Source organism: Andrena cerasifolii, chromosome 1, assembly GCF_050908995.1.
Source record: "Andrena cerasifolii isolate SP2316 chromosome 1, iyAndCera1_principal, whole genome shotgun sequence".
Taxonomy (NCBI): Eukaryota; Metazoa; Arthropoda; class Insecta; order Hymenoptera; family Andrenidae; genus Andrena; species Andrena cerasifolii.
Window position 1 is genome coordinate 8179324 of NC_135118.1, and position 18757 is coordinate 8198080.

The window sequence follows — 18757 nt, forward strand, 5'->3', positions numbered from 1 at the left end:
GGACTACCTCTGTCCATCGGTTCTCGATCGGCCAATTCCGCGAAGTAGTTGGGTTTCTCGGATTTCGTGTCACTTGTAACAGTGATCGTTTAGCCCTCTAAGTCGCCTGCTTCTCGATTCGTGAACGAGATCTCGTGTCGTTTATTCGGGCTACAAGTACGCGCATGCGAAAGCGATAACAGGCGTTCGTCGTGTTTCGTTGAAAATTATCTCTGACAGCGATGTAAGTATGCGCATACACGAGCAGCGCGGAAATATTACATCTCGCGTAAATCGCCCGAGGAATTGCTAATCGCGCTCACATCTCCGAAGCGGATCGTATTGACTGCTTGAAATTGCAGCGATCTTGTTCCTCCTTTGCTTCATCATTACTCGATTGTGTGTATCCAGACGTTTTACGGTTTGCACTCTGCGAAAGAAAATTAGGTATAGGCAAAGTGAGCGATTCGTGACTTTTTATTCGCCGACGATGTATCTATCCGAGATATATCTGTCCGAGATTACGTAAAGATGTGTTGCCAATATTTTTCTTAACGCCTTCCACGTTACTAGTTTCCAATGATGCGCCGTCTGTCTTTATCTTACGTTAACGAGCGGGCGTTGCTAAGAGGATTAATGACGGGAAAATTGTTTAATAGTACGAAGTGGATTTGAATGCAATAAACAGTGTTGACGGAAAGGATTTTAATGTAAATACCATTTTACAATTCTCGAGTGTTCCGTACAATGAAATACAGTTGTCATTCCATATTCCAACCACGTTTGTAGTAATTGCATGGAATAAAAGGTGGGGATTAAGCTGCGCTTTATAAACACGTACTTACGATAAAGTCTGCCTCCAGTAAAGACAACTGACGTAGTACAACCATTATAATTGCTTAGCCTTTAAATCCATACGATATATCTATAAAAATAAAATAGATACAATACTGCGCCAAAAACTACGTATCCACTGCAATGTGCACATAATACGTTATTGGGCGCCGATCGCACCTGTTTACTACGATATCCTCGTAAGGTCGACGAATGAAGTTCAAATGATCGCTTATTTAGAAATAGTAGCAATTTTTTTTATATGTTACCTGGTCGTGCCTACGTGGATTAACTTTCTTCCTTCTTTCGCTACGTGTGTAACGCATTTCGAAGCACGAGATACGGGTGCATGAATCACCATCCGATAAAAGTGTGTGTATATTGCTAAACGTGTCTAAAATCATTTTTCTTATAGATAAGTCTTAATTATCACATTGAGTATCATTCTCAAACTTTATACGATGGTTCGTATGAACAGAATCTGATAAAATCGAGTGTATGGCATAGACATAGCAGTTGCCGTCTGGGCCCCTGCCCAGAAGGCCACCTCAGGGGCCCATCTTCAAAAAAAAGTTATGATTAGGTATAGGTAACCAAACACTACATTTTTTCGTACTACTACACTTGGCCGGTTTGTAGTAACCTACCTCTTCATTTTCCCGGAAAAATGGGCCTCTCAGAACGTTTGCCACCTGGGCCTTTTTTCTTAAATCCACCACTGGGCATAGATTTACCGAAATGAAAACAATGTAGAATTCTGAGTACAGTTTAACTGCATCGTTACGTTTGAAAGTGAATATATTAACAGATAATTCGTGAATTTCTATTTTTAACGGTTTTATCGCACATCATGACCGCGAAATCTTGCGGTGACCTGTTGAACTACTTGCGCGTATTACCTTTCACTGATCACGCGGTGTTAACGGCTCTGTCATTCATCAGAGCTTGTTTTTGAACAGAGGTTTTCTAAAGCAACTTATACAAATTTATAAACAAAGATTATTTTTTGTAAATATCCTGTCACTACGAAGATTCTGTGTTTCGGGGGAACGTTAATCTTCAATTCGTCCTCCGTATGCATCTCTTCGTACATTCAAACATAGACCAGTTTGATAGAGCCATAAGTAATTTCAACCGAAAACACGAACGGTTGAATGTTTCCGATCAGATGTGATTATGGCAATATGAACTATTGTATTTCTAACTAAAATTCTACATTATAGAAGAGACATTACTGCAATAGTACGATGAATTGGCTGCGAATCGATTAATCCATCAAATTGCAACAATGCTTACCATACAATTTGGGCAATGTGGAAATCAGCTGGGACACGCATTATTCTCGAAGATATCATCTGACATGGAATGCGCAAACACGGGTGTGTCGTATAATGCTAATTACCAGTACTCGGAAGATACTTTTAATAAATGGTTCAACGGCATATCCAAAGAAAATAAGCGTTTAGCGAGAGCAGTTCTTGTGGATACGGAGCAGAAAGTAATAAACGATATTTGCAACGACACATCTATTCCATGGGCATACTGGACCAAAAATGTAGTTTGCCAAGCTGGAGGAGGTTGCGCAAATAACTGGGCATATGGGTACTTGAGGAAGGCACGCGAGTTAAGCGACAAGATATTAAACTCTGTAAGGCGAGAAGTGGAAAAGATGGATCATTTCGATGGGTTTCTTTTGCTTCTGAGCTCGGCGGGTGGAACGGGATCTGGTATTGGAAGCTCCGTTCTACAACTGTTGCGAGAGGAATATAAAACAAAGCCAATCATCACCACGACGATATTACCATTTTCACACGGCGAAGTGTGCACGCAAAACTATAATACATTATTAACTTTGGCGCAAGTTTGTAATCAAAGTGATATGAATATTGTAATTGAAAATGAACAAATATATAAAATATGTACAAATTTGTTGAAGAAATCTGCAACAAATTTCCAAGACATAAATGACATTATTTCAGAGAAATTACTGGCTGTTTTCCAACCAGTAAAGCATTTGAACTACAGCGTGCACTCGTTAGTGTCTCGGATAGCTTCGCATCCTTCTTACAAATTAGCAACGATCAAGAGTATTCCACACGTGTCTAAAACATCTTCGGAATATGAACCTATATGTAATTGGAATTCATATATACGTCATCTAAAGCAAACGCTTCGAATGCCAAATCTAAATTCAGAATTAACAGATGTCGAACTGAAAATGCCATCTAGCTCGTTGGGTAGTACAGCGCACCACGTGTACGCTTGCTCGGTATCAAATTTTCTGATAACTCGGGGAACAACAACGGATAAAGATTTCATCATGACCGATGAATACAGCGACAAATCTTTGTACGCAAACTGGAATACGATTGATTGCTTTTCCCATTCGCATGAGAAGCGAAAGCTCTTAAATCATGATAAGTTTCTTGCTCTGATTACCAATAACTCTCAAATCTCTCGTCCTTTGGACACCCTCTTAAGTAAAAGCTGGAACTCTTACATTCACGCTGCATACTTGCACCAGTATAAAAAATTCGGCTTAGAAGATGATGATTTTTTGCAAGCATTTGCGGTAGTCGAGAACGTTGTAAAAGAGTACAAAGAATTAGTTGATCATGTAACAGCCCAGTGAAATTAATTCAGTGTTATATGTGATGTAACGATTAAATATTAAAAATATTTAGTAGAGGATTTAATTTCGAGGTTTATCTGCATGCCCCAAAAAAACTGAGACACACGGACGAGGGAGTGATTGTGACGTCATAATGGAATCGACCAACTTGCGACGCGTATATAAAGGGTGTCTCTTAAACGATGGCGTGAGCGGAACAATGACGATTCTAAATGAAAAAATTACTCGAAAAGATGGAATAGAATTTTTTCGTGGCTCGCTTCATTTTCAAGAAAATTGTGTTTGAATTCTCATCGGGTACACGTGCACCGAAGTACAGCTGCGGCGTCCAAGGAGTACGCTGTTCGAGATAAGGGGAACGCTTTTCCTACATAGGTCATAGCGTAGGCGAATCACCACCCCATCGCGTGTATCGCTAGTTACGAGACACCCTGTACACGTGAAAAGATGCAACGATGGTAGAAAGAACGTAACAAATAAAGGAAGGCAAAATAAGTAGGCGGGCAAGAAAAAAAGAAGCAAGGTAATAGATCGAGGGCGGTTTTTAGTTGAACGTAGGAAGAGTGAGACGAAATAAAATGAACTCTGCTAATATACATATCCCTCCTACAAACAACGAAGCGCACTCTGCGCCTGTGCAGAGGGGCGACCGAGTCCGTCGAACATAAACGCAGATCGAAAAAAACCTGACCGTTTCCAAGAAATAACGAAAACGCTTCTAGGAATCGGTGGCCATCTCTCCCACTCCGGCACTCGTCCGGGGAAAATAAAAGGAATGAATTACTTGGAAATGCTTTCACATTACACAATATCCATTTGGAATAAATATTACCTCCCATTACTGTTATTCCTATTGGGTAATTACGCGTAATTAATGTTATCGCTATTATGTGCTGCAAATACAACTCTTGTAGACCATGAAACAATATATTAAACTATCAAACACCTTCCGAATGCTTCTAATTAAAGACGGTAGTAAAAGTTTGTATTATTTATAAATAATTTATACTTATGTATCCCTCCAAAGGTTGTGGAAAGTATACAATTCTTACGATATTAAAGGTGAAAGGAAACTCTAAGATTACGGCTTCCAAGGTTAAAATTTTAGACGCGTTATGTAAAGGCGGAGAGAAAAAAAAAAAGAGGAAAGAGCCCATAGTGTGGGGAATACTACATAAACAACGACAGATGCACTATCCACGCCGTTCTCTAGCATCGGTCAAGCGTTACAGGTACAGCCACGATTGTCAGGAACTCGTTTGCTGCCCCTTCATTGCCCCCACTGCATGTCCTAAGTATTGAGCACCTTCAAGATTAAGCATACCCCACCACTAATCTCCTGGATCCGACAATAGTGTGTGTAGCCAGAAAAAAAAGAAGAAGAGAGAAGAGATTTACAGACGCCGGTTAGTTATGTATGTCTCAACGCATGCGGAGCCGACATAGAATTCATAAAATCCTCTCTCTTCCTCGATAAAACGAGAAGATTGATACTCCACAGCTTTGTTCTAGCGATTTTTCATCGCACGGGGTTGAAGGAAGTAGCGTGTAAAGTGGTGGCGCCATCTACGTACACAGGGACGCACACCTGTTATTTTTTAGACGTTTTATTCCTCGCAGGATTATTACAAAGTATTACAACAACGCTTTGCAATTCTATCTACGACGATACGGCGCGATCAAGCTGTTGCAGCTTCTTTTACCAACGAAGTACAAAAATTCGTGGGTTAAGGACGCATGTTCTTTTTGTTCCTGTGAAAGCGTAGCGTCGTCCCTGTAAAACCTGCGTATACACACGCGGAGGAAAGTACGGTGTAGTATTGGTGCGCGCGACTCGAATACCAAGAGGCGTGGTTTGAATAGACAGACCTGTTCGGTGCTTTGTCCCACTCTGACGTATGGCACGGAACCGCAGCCGGAGCTTTATTCACGCACACAGAACGGGCGCACTCTGGTGTCGAAGCCACGGACGATGGTGCGCGCCATTTTGTTTAGTGTCCGCTGGACGCGTCGTGCGTCGGGGTGTTGCGGGGTTGTTTTCACGACCGTCAACAGGAAGATATTCGCGGCTCATTGAGCTCGCCTACGATCGGGACGCCTGTACGTATAGTTCTGTCACGTTTAAGTCAGTGCGATACGCGCGTATCCGCCTGCATGATTAGCGCGAGGTGCAATACGAGGATAATTCCTTTGAGAGAGTGCACTCTCGTGCCTCTCGTAGTGTCAGACTCTTAGCAAGTTGTGAGAATTTCGCAAATGCATGGCGCCAGTTACAACTCTATGGATACTTCCTAGGGGATCGCCGTCGCCCTCGCTGCTGGCTGAAATCTTTTCTACAGGTAAGGAGAGGAGTATGTGGCGCGTAAGCTTAATCGATAAAGCGTCTCCCGTTCTCTTCCTCTTCCTCGTACACCCAAACACCCAGACGTCCGTCTCGTTCGCCTCCTCCTTATTTTTCTGTCCTCCGCGAACACTCGGCGCTGCCTCTTCACGCTCCGACGGTTTTTTTCGTGCCAAATGTCGTGCAGAGCCCTGACCACGGTAATGTCTCGCTTGTGCAAGCCGCCCGAGGAAAGTGAAAGCCCCGTTCCCGATCGTTCTGCATTGAGTACGGATCTCGTTGCGTTCGTCGCAGCGGCACACGTTTTGTTGTACCTCTCTTACAGCGTTTCACGAATCGAAGCGTCAGTGGAGCCGAACTGTCGGGCGCTTTGAACTGTGCTTCGATTACCTCGTCCACAGATGCGGCGGTGTACTCTTCTCTGAATGAAACAAGTCCTTTTCAGGGGGAATCGTTATTGATGGAAAGGGATTTTGTAAATATTTCCTTCGATTCGAAATGAGGGTATCATCATTGTTAATAAAATAAATATTAATATTATAGAACAGTGTGTCAGTTCATAATGGAGTAGTCTCAAGAACGATTTCAGGACCAGTAAAATATTGAAATTGAGTACTGGTGATGCGGGGATAATTTTTATTTCAGAAATATTAGAATCTCGAGACAAAATTCTGAGAACGAGAATTATCGGCAGAAATGATACCGAATGTCGCTTATTTCTCTCAATAATTGTGAGAAAAATTTGACCATTATTTTTTTAACAAGTTTTTATACTTCTTACACTGGCATGCTACGTGTTCTTGAATGAATAAATATGATACCGAATTCGTATATTTTATGTTCGAAATAGTGGCGGCGATGAAACACGGTGGAATTAATTTCAGCATTATCCAGACTGTGTCTGCGAGAAGCCAAGCTGTATCAGTGTACGTACGTGTCGATCACTTATACCGAAGACAGCATTGCGATCACTGTACTTATCGGGTGATTTCAACGCTAGGATGTGCAGTAAAACAGTGCAGATCGTGTTTACTCTAGCGAAATATTTAATGTGCGCAGTTTTTCTTTTCACTCGGATACATTAACTTGCGTAACACGAGTGATTTAAATGCAAACGGAGGAAAAAAGAACGCCTGGAATTAATCCGTTAGATATCATTAGAACTCGAGTTAGCATTATTCTTTTCAAAGGAATTACAACTCGCGAATAAACAATAAAGGGTTTACAATGCGAAATAATTAATTCCACCAGTATTTCGTTCGTCTCGCGTTATTCGTTCGTCCGATTCGGTAGATTGCAATTTCGTGCGCGGAAAAACCTCGAACGACGGCGAAAATGATTTCTCTTCCGCCTCTCTCGCCCTCGTTGCATCCATCCTCGAGGGGTCGCGTCCATTTGACCGTACCGGGCGGGGGTGTGTTCGCGCATCAAGAGGGCGCCTGCATTGGTATAAACAGCATGTTCTCATTTTTTTTTTTCCAACGAAATCAAACATTCTTGCGTCACATTGCGGAAAATAAAAATTTCTCTGTGCGCGGTATCGTTCCATTCATGTCGAACCTATTCGCCTAAGGTACACGATATTTCGCGACCTCAATACTGAGGAATATTTCTAGAGTAGTCTATAAAATCTCGCGATAGCTCGTTCGAACGCAACGAAGTCACGCAGAGACATACATACGTACTTATATAGACGGTGAACGTTTAAAGGGTCGAAGCTAATGTAATATATTTCGTTAGTCTTATTAAATTTGTCTCTTCGCGTTACTCACATGCTCCGAACGACGTGATCCAATTTACCCCCACCATCGAAATTTACTATTCCACAAATGGGCTCGAACACGAGCAAACTCTCAAACGCTCCTTTTGCTAAGTGCAAGAGATTGTAAATAAAGGGGTAGTTCAAAGGAATGGTCATCCAAAAGATTTGTAGGGTACTATTTTGCTTACACCCTTACGAGGGGTGGTCGGTAAAGCGACAAAATCAGTATAGACAATGAGCACCCTCTCATTACAATTCGTTTTTCCCCAACGTCGCCCATGGGAATAAGCTCAGCTAAGAAACAAGGGGTGCAATGTGCTCGCTCTTTCGGAACATCGATCTGTTAACTCTGGTGAAGTTTCAAGTAACCCTTTCGCCGTATCGAACGGCGGTACTTGGTTAATACAATACATTCGATGATAAAAATAATATATATATAAGGCGTTCTAAATAGTTTATCGTGTAATCATTTATAGCAGTTGGAGTAAGTACTAAAAAAGGTGTACAGGGTGTTTCAAAAGTGAGGACCCAAAATTTCTGGATAATAGAATCCGCGAAAATAAATAATCTATTAACATAACATAAAGTTACTAGCTTATGCTAATCTTTACAAATCTGAGAATCTTAGAAACCATTTAGGTTTAGATCCTACGATTATTAAAATTTTTTATATCTTCCTGTGAATTTTATTAACCAGTTGAATTTCTACCGATCTGTTCTACACTTTATTTCAAATCGGAAGCGAACTGTCTTCGGCATGAAAGTTAGAAGATTTAGGGGTTGCTGGTAGCGAGTTAGAGCTCACCTAGGCCCCGACACAGGTGCTTGGGATTAATCCAAGACACGCCTACGAGTGACTCATTCTACAAAACTCCGTATTCTTTTTTTCTTCTCCCGTGGCGCGAAAGGGTGGCGCATTTAAACCGGTACCACGACAGAAGTTATGTTACAGATCTGGTCGGATTCTTAATTAGCCTGCTCGATCTAGGTGCCCACCGGACAACTTTTATAAAGGAAAAAAAATTCACGGTCTAATGTTACGTTCAACGGTGTCACTTGAGAATTGCCTCCAAAATCCATCATTTCCGCTGTTGCCGAATTTTTAACAACAATTCATCCAGGGGAGAAAAATTCGTGTCGTTGATCGATTCCCTCCTAATTATTGGGGCCCCTTAACCGACGATTAAAAATGCAGATAAATGCTGTATAGCCTGATCTAAGGAATCCACGCGAAAGAATAAAGCCACGGTTAAGTTTGGTATGTGACGGCCACATACCACGCCTCTTACTAGATCGGCATTCCATTGAACCCAACCTCCCCATACCGTGGCAAAGGTGATTTCTTATTCGTCTCTTCTCTTCTCTTTTTCGTCCGTTGCTTCACTCTTGGCAACGTGCAAGCGTATTCTTCGGCGCGCACGTGTGCGCGACGGAACGACCGGGGACGCATTTCAGTCTAATTCGCTTGGAAGATTGCGTATACTTGACGGGCGTGGGAATTTCTGTTTTAGAACTGCAAACGAAAAGATAGACAAGGATGCGTACTCCCGCCGAGACCGAGACACTGCCTCAACCCGAGGTGTACAATTTCGAATCCCAGGAAACGGAAGCACCGCCGGTCGTCAATCAAGTAGTTCTGTCACCCTCCCATCCGGAGGCGCACATATTTACTAATAGGTAAGAATAATCGACGCGCGCAGTGTCGGATAATAACCATTTCGCTTCCAGCTTTAATTTGCCTGTATACACGACTTTTATCATTATGTAAATACAGATGTGTTTCTTGTACGCGCGCTTTCTTGTGCGTGCGCCACGGCTGCGCATGCGCGAGCTTAATCGCTCCAACTGTACACCATAAATGACTGTATTCAAACCGGAGCTACTCCGGAAATAATAGGATGCCACTCTGACTCGTGATATCGCGCTTAACACTTCGATCACACGCGTTCATCGTGCGGATACGATTAAATAGCGAAGGCTCGAGAAAGTGACGCAATTTTGACTATCGTGTGCAGCCGCAATGTTGATTGGCAGCTGCGAACGATAATATCGCACTCGATCGTCGTACGTATGTCATCGGAGAGGCAAACGGTAAATGGCGCCCTCTGCCGGCAGACTTCTTAGTTTACAATATGTCTCGTGCTCGTGTGCGTCGCGCGTAGTTCTCTCGTGCGTAGGTATACTTTTGCTCGGGTCGCGTACGTTCAATCGGTGGCAGGATTCTCTGATACTTATTGCCAGTGCATGGGACAGGAGTGTTATATCCATATGGTACGCCGGGCACGATGGTCTTTACACGGTTTTTCCTCAGGAAGGCGCAGAGCGACGATGCGTCCGTTCCAAACAACATCGGTACGAGGAGGTGAGCTCGAAGGCCAAGTCGTCGGAATGCGCTTCCGATAACGGCACCATCGTTGACGGCTCCGATCTTGTCCCCGCGCAGCCTAACGCATCCACGCAAAAACCCGTATTTGCAATCTCCCGAATTTATCGGGCACCTGTGACGTATTCTTATGTAGCACGCGCGAGCCGTGCACTTCTGCCCCCCCTTCTGTCCTTTTCGGTTTCATCGAACTCGCGGGCTCGATACGTGCCACGGACATTCTTAACGGAACGAGAAACGCTGCCTTTAAATTATATAGCGGGCGACACATAATACATCGCGGAGTAAAGTACAGGGTAGAGATACCTATGCTAACAGTTCTCGCATCGATGGTATCGTCTCACTCGATACATCGAATGCCACTTGATTCGCGTCCACAATTTACGGTCACCGGTTATACGTTTGACAGGTGTACGTGCCGCACAGAAAAGATCTGCAAGCCAGTAAAGAGCCGAACGATTTCGATATCTCTGTCGTTCGTTTTAATCACATGGAACATGAAACTCTTTGTAAATGGCAAGCTAAATGATTGATTTATTTGTCGTTGTTTCTTTAATAAAATAATTACTTCGTTTTCTTGATATTATCCTTTGCGTACTTTTTTATGTTTTTATCGTAATTATGTTGTACACACGTGCAACGGGTTTTTGTTAAAACGTGTAGGAATCTTCTGAGTTTATGTACGCGTTCTTTATCGAGCTATTTTTACACGCCTCGATGTTCGATATCGAACTAATAATACTTAAAAGTCGGGAATCATTCCGGAGTAAGTAGGTTCGTAACTATGATGTTTCTCGGACGATATGTTTCGCTTGATGAGAGTTCCTTGACTGCGAGCATAATAACGTGCTTGTGTCATCAGCTGACTGTTTGCGCCATGATAAGAACAGCTTCAAATCGGAACAATAATTTATTTGTCGCTAATTTCGTAACCTTTCGATTGCTTTGTGAATTTAATGAACGATAATGTTTAATCCACAAAGCCTCGAGTTTTGCCATAGATATAATGATTTATGAAATCAAGACACATGCGATTACCGATCGGTTGTTAACTGGAAGTTACGTTATTATTTATTCCGTCGCTGGTCTCTTGAATATACAGAAAACATTACTCGCAAAACAATCATTCTGCTGTTTAAGCAGGCGTGCGTGTAGATACTTCAAATGAAAAACTGCAACATTTATTTACTTGGAGGTATATAAAATTGGTATAAGTAGCCGCCATCGTGGTTGTGCGGCTTTAAATGGATAAAAAAGCCCTTGAAGTATTCACTTTCACTGCACCGTGTATCAGTCAAATCGATAGCTGATAATCAGTTCAAATATGACGCTTGCTCTATACATTTATGCACTTCTGTCTCGAACGCTCGTTTTTCACCACTTTTGCATTAAAAGCGCGCGATGTTCGTGATGTGGCAAAATAAATTTACGCGAAGATGCGTGGCGAGGATAGAATTTTCTGAAACATCTGAACCAGTAATGATTACTAAGAACGGAAAATAGTTCGAAATAATTTATCAAATCTGTGTAGGTCGATAATAAAACATTAAGCGCACGTGCGACTGCTCGTACGTTAAATACGTGACATGCAACTCCCAACAGCCTTAACATGCATCGCGAGATGCAGCAGAGGGAAAGTATGTGCTTCATTGAACGTGCAAACACAGACGCGCAAGATAAACGTCCACTAGCTCCGCGCGCTTTCCTTGTCATCTTCGAACCAAACATGAAATAACCACGCGCGACCTTGAAAGCCTCGCTCAAGGTCGCCTTAATAAGCCTAAAGAAAAAAGTGCGAAAGTTGTTTTCGGTCATATATATATATATATATATATATATATATATATATATATATATATATATATATATTATTAGAGGATGGAAAAGAAACGAATGTGTTTCGTGTACGTATACGTACATACTTTATTTGTCGCATATAGTGTGTATTGTATTATTACTGCCTGATCACACGAGGATGGTTAATGAAGTAACTAAAGTATTTACATGCATTTAGGTAATTGAATTATTTTCTAATGTTCTGATGAAAGAACTTAATAATAATTGCATAAATAAATAAATGTTTTCTTATTGATAAAGTATATAAAAATTATCGCTGCTTTTAATGTCTTCTCATACCGCAATTAAATCGAGTGTTAAGTTCTTTAACGTCGTAAATCATTTGCCACAGCATGTTATGCATTCAAGAAGAATTGGGCCAGCTGAGTGGAATTGCCGGGGGTCCTATCATCGCTGACCCGCGCGAAGCACAATTACCCAATAACAATCGTACCGATTCCGAGAGCAATAGTAATTCCACTGAAACCGCTACAAAATGCCCTCCAGGTTCAGGGACGCTGGATGCGCAAAGATCGAGTTGGGTCGAAGGTATATTAGGATGCATGCGTCCAGTATGGACTATGCTCTCCAAAGCAGCTGTGAACGAGAAGATTAAAGGGCATCAAAGTAAATAATCCCCTCGCACCGGCTTTGTATCTTCCATTCAAACATGATCGGCGATTAACATGGAATCATTTTAGCGGACGATTGGGAGATACCGTTTGAATCGATTAGCGAGCTTCAATGGCTTGGGTCCGGAGCTCAAGGGGCAGTATTCAGTGGAAAGTTGAATAAAGAAGTTGTGGCTGTAAAGAAAGTACGAGAGCCACGCGAGACTGACATACGGCATTTGCGAAAGCTTAATCATCCAAACATTGTTCAGTTTAAGTAAGTTCTTGTATAATATGGGACAAAATATACAACACGGTAATATAAAATATTATATGTATGTGCTTCCAGGGGAGTCTGTACACAAGCGCCATGTTATTGTATAATAATGGAGTTTTGTCCATACGGGCCGTTATACGACCTTCTTAGAGCAGGAGAACCAGTCCCGCCTCCCAGATTGGTATCATGGTCGAAACAGATCGCAGCTGGAATGGCCTACCTTCATGCGCATAAAATAATACATAGAGATCTCAAAAGCCCAAAGTATGATATTCAATGTAGCTTACAAGGGGAGGACACCATGTGGTAGACATCGTTTTTGACGAGCCTTGGCACGATGGATCTATGTCGAAAATAAGTAAATAGGTGTCCGAGCGTTTCTACCAATGGGCCTTAATAATAGAGATATTTATATGTAAATTATTAAAAATTTTATAGTGGGCGTGGGGTTTTAGTGGGTAAAAATTCCACAACTACCCTGGCGCCCGCGGGGAATTGCCTTTTGATATCTTCACGTTAAAATAAAAAAAAAATAGTGCAAGTTATTTTTTTATAAATTATTTTTTTTTAACTTGGGGAAATCTTCAAAAGGCACCCCGACTCCTCCAGAGGGGAATCCCCGCGAGTGTCAAGGTAGTTGTGGGATTTGTACCCACTAAAACCCCACGGCCACTATGAAATTTTTAATAATTTACATGTAAATATCTCTATTATTAAGGCCCATTGGCAGAAACGCTCGGACACCTATTTACTTGTTTTCGACACAGATCCATCGTGCCAAGGCTCATCAAAATCAATGTCTACCACATGGTGTCCTCCCCTTGTTAGTTTAACCTGTGCAACAAAGATTGCAATTCGATGGAAACGATAGATTTTTCATGATCTTACCTATTCTTTCAGCGTATTAATAGGACAAGGCGAAGTGGTAAAAATTAGCGACTTTGGAACTAGTAGAGAATGGAATGAAATTAGTACGAGAATGAGTTTCGCTGGCACTGTCGCCTGGATGGCACCAGAGATAATCAGAAACGAGCCATGCTCTGAAAAGGTGGATATATGGTCGTACGGTGTTGTGCTGTGGGAATTATTAAGCGGAGAGATACCTTACAAAGATGTGGACTCTTCTGCAATTATCTGGGGCGTGGGCAATAATTCTCTTCATTTACCAATTCCTGCGAGTTGCCCGGAAGGGTACAGGTTACTTGTAAAGCAGTGTTGGGCAGCAAAGCCACGCAATAGACCTTCTTTCAAGCACATTGAAATTCATCTCGGTATAGCAGCAGTGGAAGTCCTATGTACGAAGCCTGATGAATATTTTAAGACGCAGGTAAAGTGATAACAGCCTCAGACAGATGATACGTTCGAAATCCGAGTGTTTAACTATTATTATAATTATAGCAATCTTGGAAGAAAGAAATCAGGGATCACATGAAACAAATGCAAACTAATAGTTGCAGTAGTCCAAGATTTGAAGCAGACCTAATTCGACGACGCGAGGATGAGTTGAGGCATGCTCAAGACATTCGGGAACACTACGAACGCAAGCTTGAACGTACTAATAATCTGTACTTAGAGTTAAGTGCTGTTCTACTGCAATTGGAACAACGTGAGCGAGATGTAATGAAGTGAGTAATAAATAGCAGAGTAACTTTAGAGGTGAAACGATCAATAATTTTATTGTCTTTATTCTTCAGACGGGAGCAACAGAACGGATATAAACAATGTAAGAAACGCCTTGTACATCCTCTGTTAAAAGCTCAGGAGAGACTTCACCGCAGACGTAATATTACGACACAGTTTTCAACGTCGTCTACGCCAACAACTCCACCGTCGCCAACGGATTGCCCTCAGAGTCCTGTCAAAGCAACTATGTATACGCAATTAAACGAATCCAATAAACCAGAGACGGTTTTAGCTCCTAGTAATAGTTTTAAGCAACGTAAATACAGACATCGCAGAGTAGGATCTGGATGCGGCGTGAGTTCTAGCCCAAGATCAAGTCCTCATCGTGAAAGAAAGGTACGTACTAACGTGGTGGGAGACACGTTTAGTGTTCAGAAGCGACAGAGGATAATATTGAATAATTATCACGTTTGTTTTCAGAGCACAGATGTATGTACACGTTTTATAGACAGTCATACGCAAACAGATATGATGGACATAAGTGAAACTGATTTCAGTCCTGTTGGAAACACAACAGCGGTTATGTCGGGAGACAAACTCTCTGTAAATAGCATTAATAAACAGTCGTTAAGTAAACAAGTACCAGAGTGTTTAAACGGGAACTCAATATTGTCCGAAGCTCATTACAGAATGCAATCTAGTCCTTGTTCCAGTCCCGAACCATCAAATGAGAATCGTGCAAATGGGAATGAACGTTTAAGGGACTGTAGTGACGACGATAATCTTGAAACTCTCGGTCGAAAAGTTAGTGAAATTATCAATGCCAATCGTCTTATTTCTCCTATAGATAATGGGAACTGTGACGACGTGATAATATCACATAGGTGAGATATATTTTTTGTGTGTACATACAGACGTAATATTGAATGTAGGGAATTCAATCCCGGGATCCTGGCTGCTTTTTTGGATTCTAAAACTCCCGGGATTTGATATATCAAGTTATAACTTATCCCGAGAATTTTTAAAAACGTAAATTACTTTATGAACAACTGAAAAATATAAAAAAAGTTATCCAAAAAACAGCCGGGATTCCGGGATTGAATTCCCTAATTGAATAGTAACTAATATAAGCAACATTCAATGAACTATTTCAGAGGTAAAGAAGAATCTGTGAAGTTACCTGGACATTTCTGTGGAATTATGGTTAACGGTACTAACGTGCAACAAGAGCAATCTGAAAGTAAATCTCGGCCTTGTTCCGAAAGTATAGATACCTTGCGCGACCACGATGATGATGCCTGCGAAGAAAGTTGGTCAGACGAAGAGGGCGAAGATCCAAGTTACACGTATAATTATTCTCTTAGAAGAAGAAGGTACCCTTAAACATTATCCATGCATCGCGTGCGTTCGTAGTGTAATAGCAAATAATGATTAAACCTTTCTAATTGGAACGTTTCGTGCTTACAGTATCGCGAGAAGACCAATTGGTCCAGGATGTAGATTAAGACGATTTAAACACGCAACAGTACGAATAGAAGGGGTGTTAGCTTCTGATGAGGAGAATACTTCTGAATATTCACATCCTCCGTCCAGCCAGTCCTCCACGTTAGAGAGTAATCCTGATATGCAGCGAGTACTTCGTAATATACGTTATTCTCATAAGGTAAGTTGATATACTTCTTTATGCTTTCGCGTCCGTATAGCGCATGGAGTAAATTATAATCTTGTCTTTATCCAGAGGAAAGATATAGACGATGTGTCTGATACATCGAGTCAATCAGAAACAGACGAAGTCAGTGAGATTACCGTTGCATCTCAACCAGTCGGTGCAAATTTGAAAATAGAAAGCAGTGTCTAGATTAACGCGATTTTTATATCTCATTTACGAGTGATATATTATAAGTACCTAATAGCCAGTGCATTTCTGTGAGTGTATGTTCACGTTATATCCTGTGTTAAATATTGTAGATATTTATCCATTTAAGATATATGTTAGATATGTATGTACATTAATTTTATGCATTATTTATCGGCGAAATATTGCAGCAATATTCTAAGAACTTCGGACCCTTACTGGAGGCAACAAGCGAAATATTTTTCAGTCATGTTCAGGAACTAAATGCAACCGCGGTTATTTCTACGTCAATGTTTATCACACATAGCTCAGTAGATTAACCGACTCAATGAGAACGGATACTTCAAACGATAACTATTTTTTCTAACAAATAAGAAATGGAGCATAGATTAATAATTTTCAATACGATGAAGATTTGCAGACACATGTTCGGTAACATGTTACTATATAGTATTACGTGTAAATACATCCGCATCATGGTTTCATTCAAAACAGGATAATTCATTGCTTCATACAATATTCATTCCATTATTTCTTATCTTTTTTATAGTTCCTTTTAGTAAATGTATCACGTCCAGCTAGGTATGAACTAATTATTCTCATATAATTGCATTTCTTTCGTGTTACTGACAAAAACTTCATTCTGAATTAATCATTCCTACGATGAATGCAAAATCGATTAATGATGATTGTGTTTGTTTGCATGTATATATATATATTATAGATATATATACATACACCATAGTGCAGAGGCCGAATAGAGAAAATACTAAACGCGTATGACCGTATGGTAGTTTACAAGAAAGTATTGTATATAAATACAATTGAGTGGTAAAAGAATAAATATTTCATTAGAGAGATAAATAGTTAAAAAGAGGAACGATTTAGGTAATAAGCAACGGAATGACAATGATTAACTAAATTTTACAAAATAAGTGCCTGGGGCAATTTGCATAAAATACGTCAAGTGATGACTATTGAAATATTTAAAGAAAAAAAAAAGAAAGTTAAGAATTAATCACGTCGTGATGTGCAATATGAAACGATTAGAAGTTGCAATTCGAAGTAGAATTCTGCCGGTACAATATTTTTTCACCTCGGTGAACAATCAAACGGGATAAAATTAAATTGTAAACGACACGAGATGTTACTTTACGACCACTTTACAACAACAAAATTCTGAAATATTTTTGATGCACTAAAATTACAATTTTTACCATCAATCTTACTATTGATGTACGTAAAGTACTGCATGTCTAATAGATTTTATTTCATTTCTTACTTAAAAAAAATATAAAAAAATTAATTTAATGACTATGTTTACAATAAAGTTAGTATAAGTTGTATCATAAATATAGCGAAAACAGTGCAGGTTGTCTGGGTTTCAAACCGAAACTCAACAATAGTATCGGACTGTACGCGAAAGTCATACTCATTCTTTCAAATTAATTAACAATAAGTATTGCAGTTACATGCGCATAACTAGACGTTATTATTGACTCGATTGTCCAAAGTACTGTTTTGCATCCATCTATTGTACCTGCTTTGAAACTCAAATTGCCTTAATGACAATTACTATACATTGTAAATATAGACAATACACCACATATACTTAAGGGAATAGCAGATAAGATATAGTGTAACATTTTGATGTGCTCATTTGGACGAAGTAATTAATAAGGTATACAGAGATGTACTTTCTAATGATCATAGATATTGTATTGATTATATTTATGCGAGTAGTTTGCATAAATTGTTCCTTCTTATGCAGTGGCAGCTAAACTGACTAGATCTATTATTCTTTGATAATAGAGGCGATACACAAAATTTGTGTTATAAACAATAAAGTTGATTCATAATAACCAATGTATTTAGTTTTATTGGAGACCATATTGACATTTATGTTATAAATCAAATACTATATTTCCGTTTCATTGAAATGAAATAAAACCTTTTTTTTATACAAAGTATAAGATCACTTATTTCTATTCACTAGTATTTAGGAACAAAATACATTATTCGATGCTTCCATTCGATTAAAAGAGAACAGATAAGATATGCTATAATTTCACTTTACATAAAGATACATCAACTTATTAAAGTACATGCAATAAATATTTCGCACAGCCTCTTTCCAATAATGTAAAAGTAACGAGACAAATGTAATGTGTTATTATGCGAAGAAGAATTAATAGAAGAGGATATCATGTATAACGAGATAGTTTTTAACTACTTTCGTACTCGAAAAGCCATGATAATCAATTCAAAGAACGGGTACCCGATATAATTTGAAGTAAATCGTCTTCGTAACATAACTGCTAAATTGATGGCATACATACACATGATAAAAATCTTTACCTTATACAACTTCTATTTACATTCATCAATTTAGTAATTATCATACTTTTTTACTGTACTGTATTATGTAAACACTTCCCCGACTATCTGTCTTACATTCTGCACATTTCTGAATATTTTAAAAACGATCGATCGGTTGCAAATTGAACAAATTCAAATACCATTATATATGTACAAAATGAAATGAATTTTAAGTGATAACATGATGTGCCCTTTTCTATCATAGGATGTAAAGTAAAATTAAGTGAGTCTAGTTTTCTCCGTCT

At 39.9% G+C, this 18757-nt stretch overlaps 2 protein-coding genes and 1 long non-coding RNA gene across 3 annotated transcripts; 2 read left to right on the plus strand and 1 right to left on the minus strand.

Moving 5' to 3' along the window:
• Nucleotides 1-669: 669 nt before the first annotated feature.
• On the minus strand, nt 670-2070 carry LOC143376820 (uncharacterized). The gene is made up of 2 exons (XR_013087169.1): nt 1461-2070; nt 670-1373 (listed from the first exon to the last, which is right to left on the minus strand). It is a non-coding gene; the product is annotated as an uncharacterized LOC143376820 (long non-coding RNA).
• LOC143376603 (tubulin delta chain) lies at nt 1428-3712 on the plus strand. Its single transcript, XM_076827112.1, has 2 exons — nt 1428-1574; nt 2037-3712. Exon 2 carries the CDS (start codon nt 2102-2104, stop codon nt 3443-3445), a length of 1344 nt encoding a protein of 447 aa, XP_076683227.1. The 5' UTR covers nt 1428-1574; nt 2037-2101; the 3' UTR covers nt 3446-3712.
• Nucleotides 3713-5381: 1669 nt separating this feature from the next.
• Wnd (Mitogen-activated protein kinase kinase kinase 13 wallenda) lies at nt 5382-17999 on the plus strand. Its single transcript, XM_076826903.1, has 12 exons — nt 5382-5784; nt 9060-9225; nt 12120-12394; nt 12469-12655; nt 12728-12919; nt 13556-13982; nt 14054-14280; nt 14350-14674; nt 14759-15162; nt 15433-15651; nt 15746-15941; nt 16017-17999. Exons 2-12 carry the CDS (start codon nt 9086-9088, stop codon nt 16134-16136), a joined length of 2712 nt encoding a protein of 903 aa, XP_076683018.1. The 5' UTR covers nt 5382-5784; nt 9060-9085; the 3' UTR covers nt 16137-17999.
• Nucleotides 18000-18757: the final 758 nt, after the last annotated feature.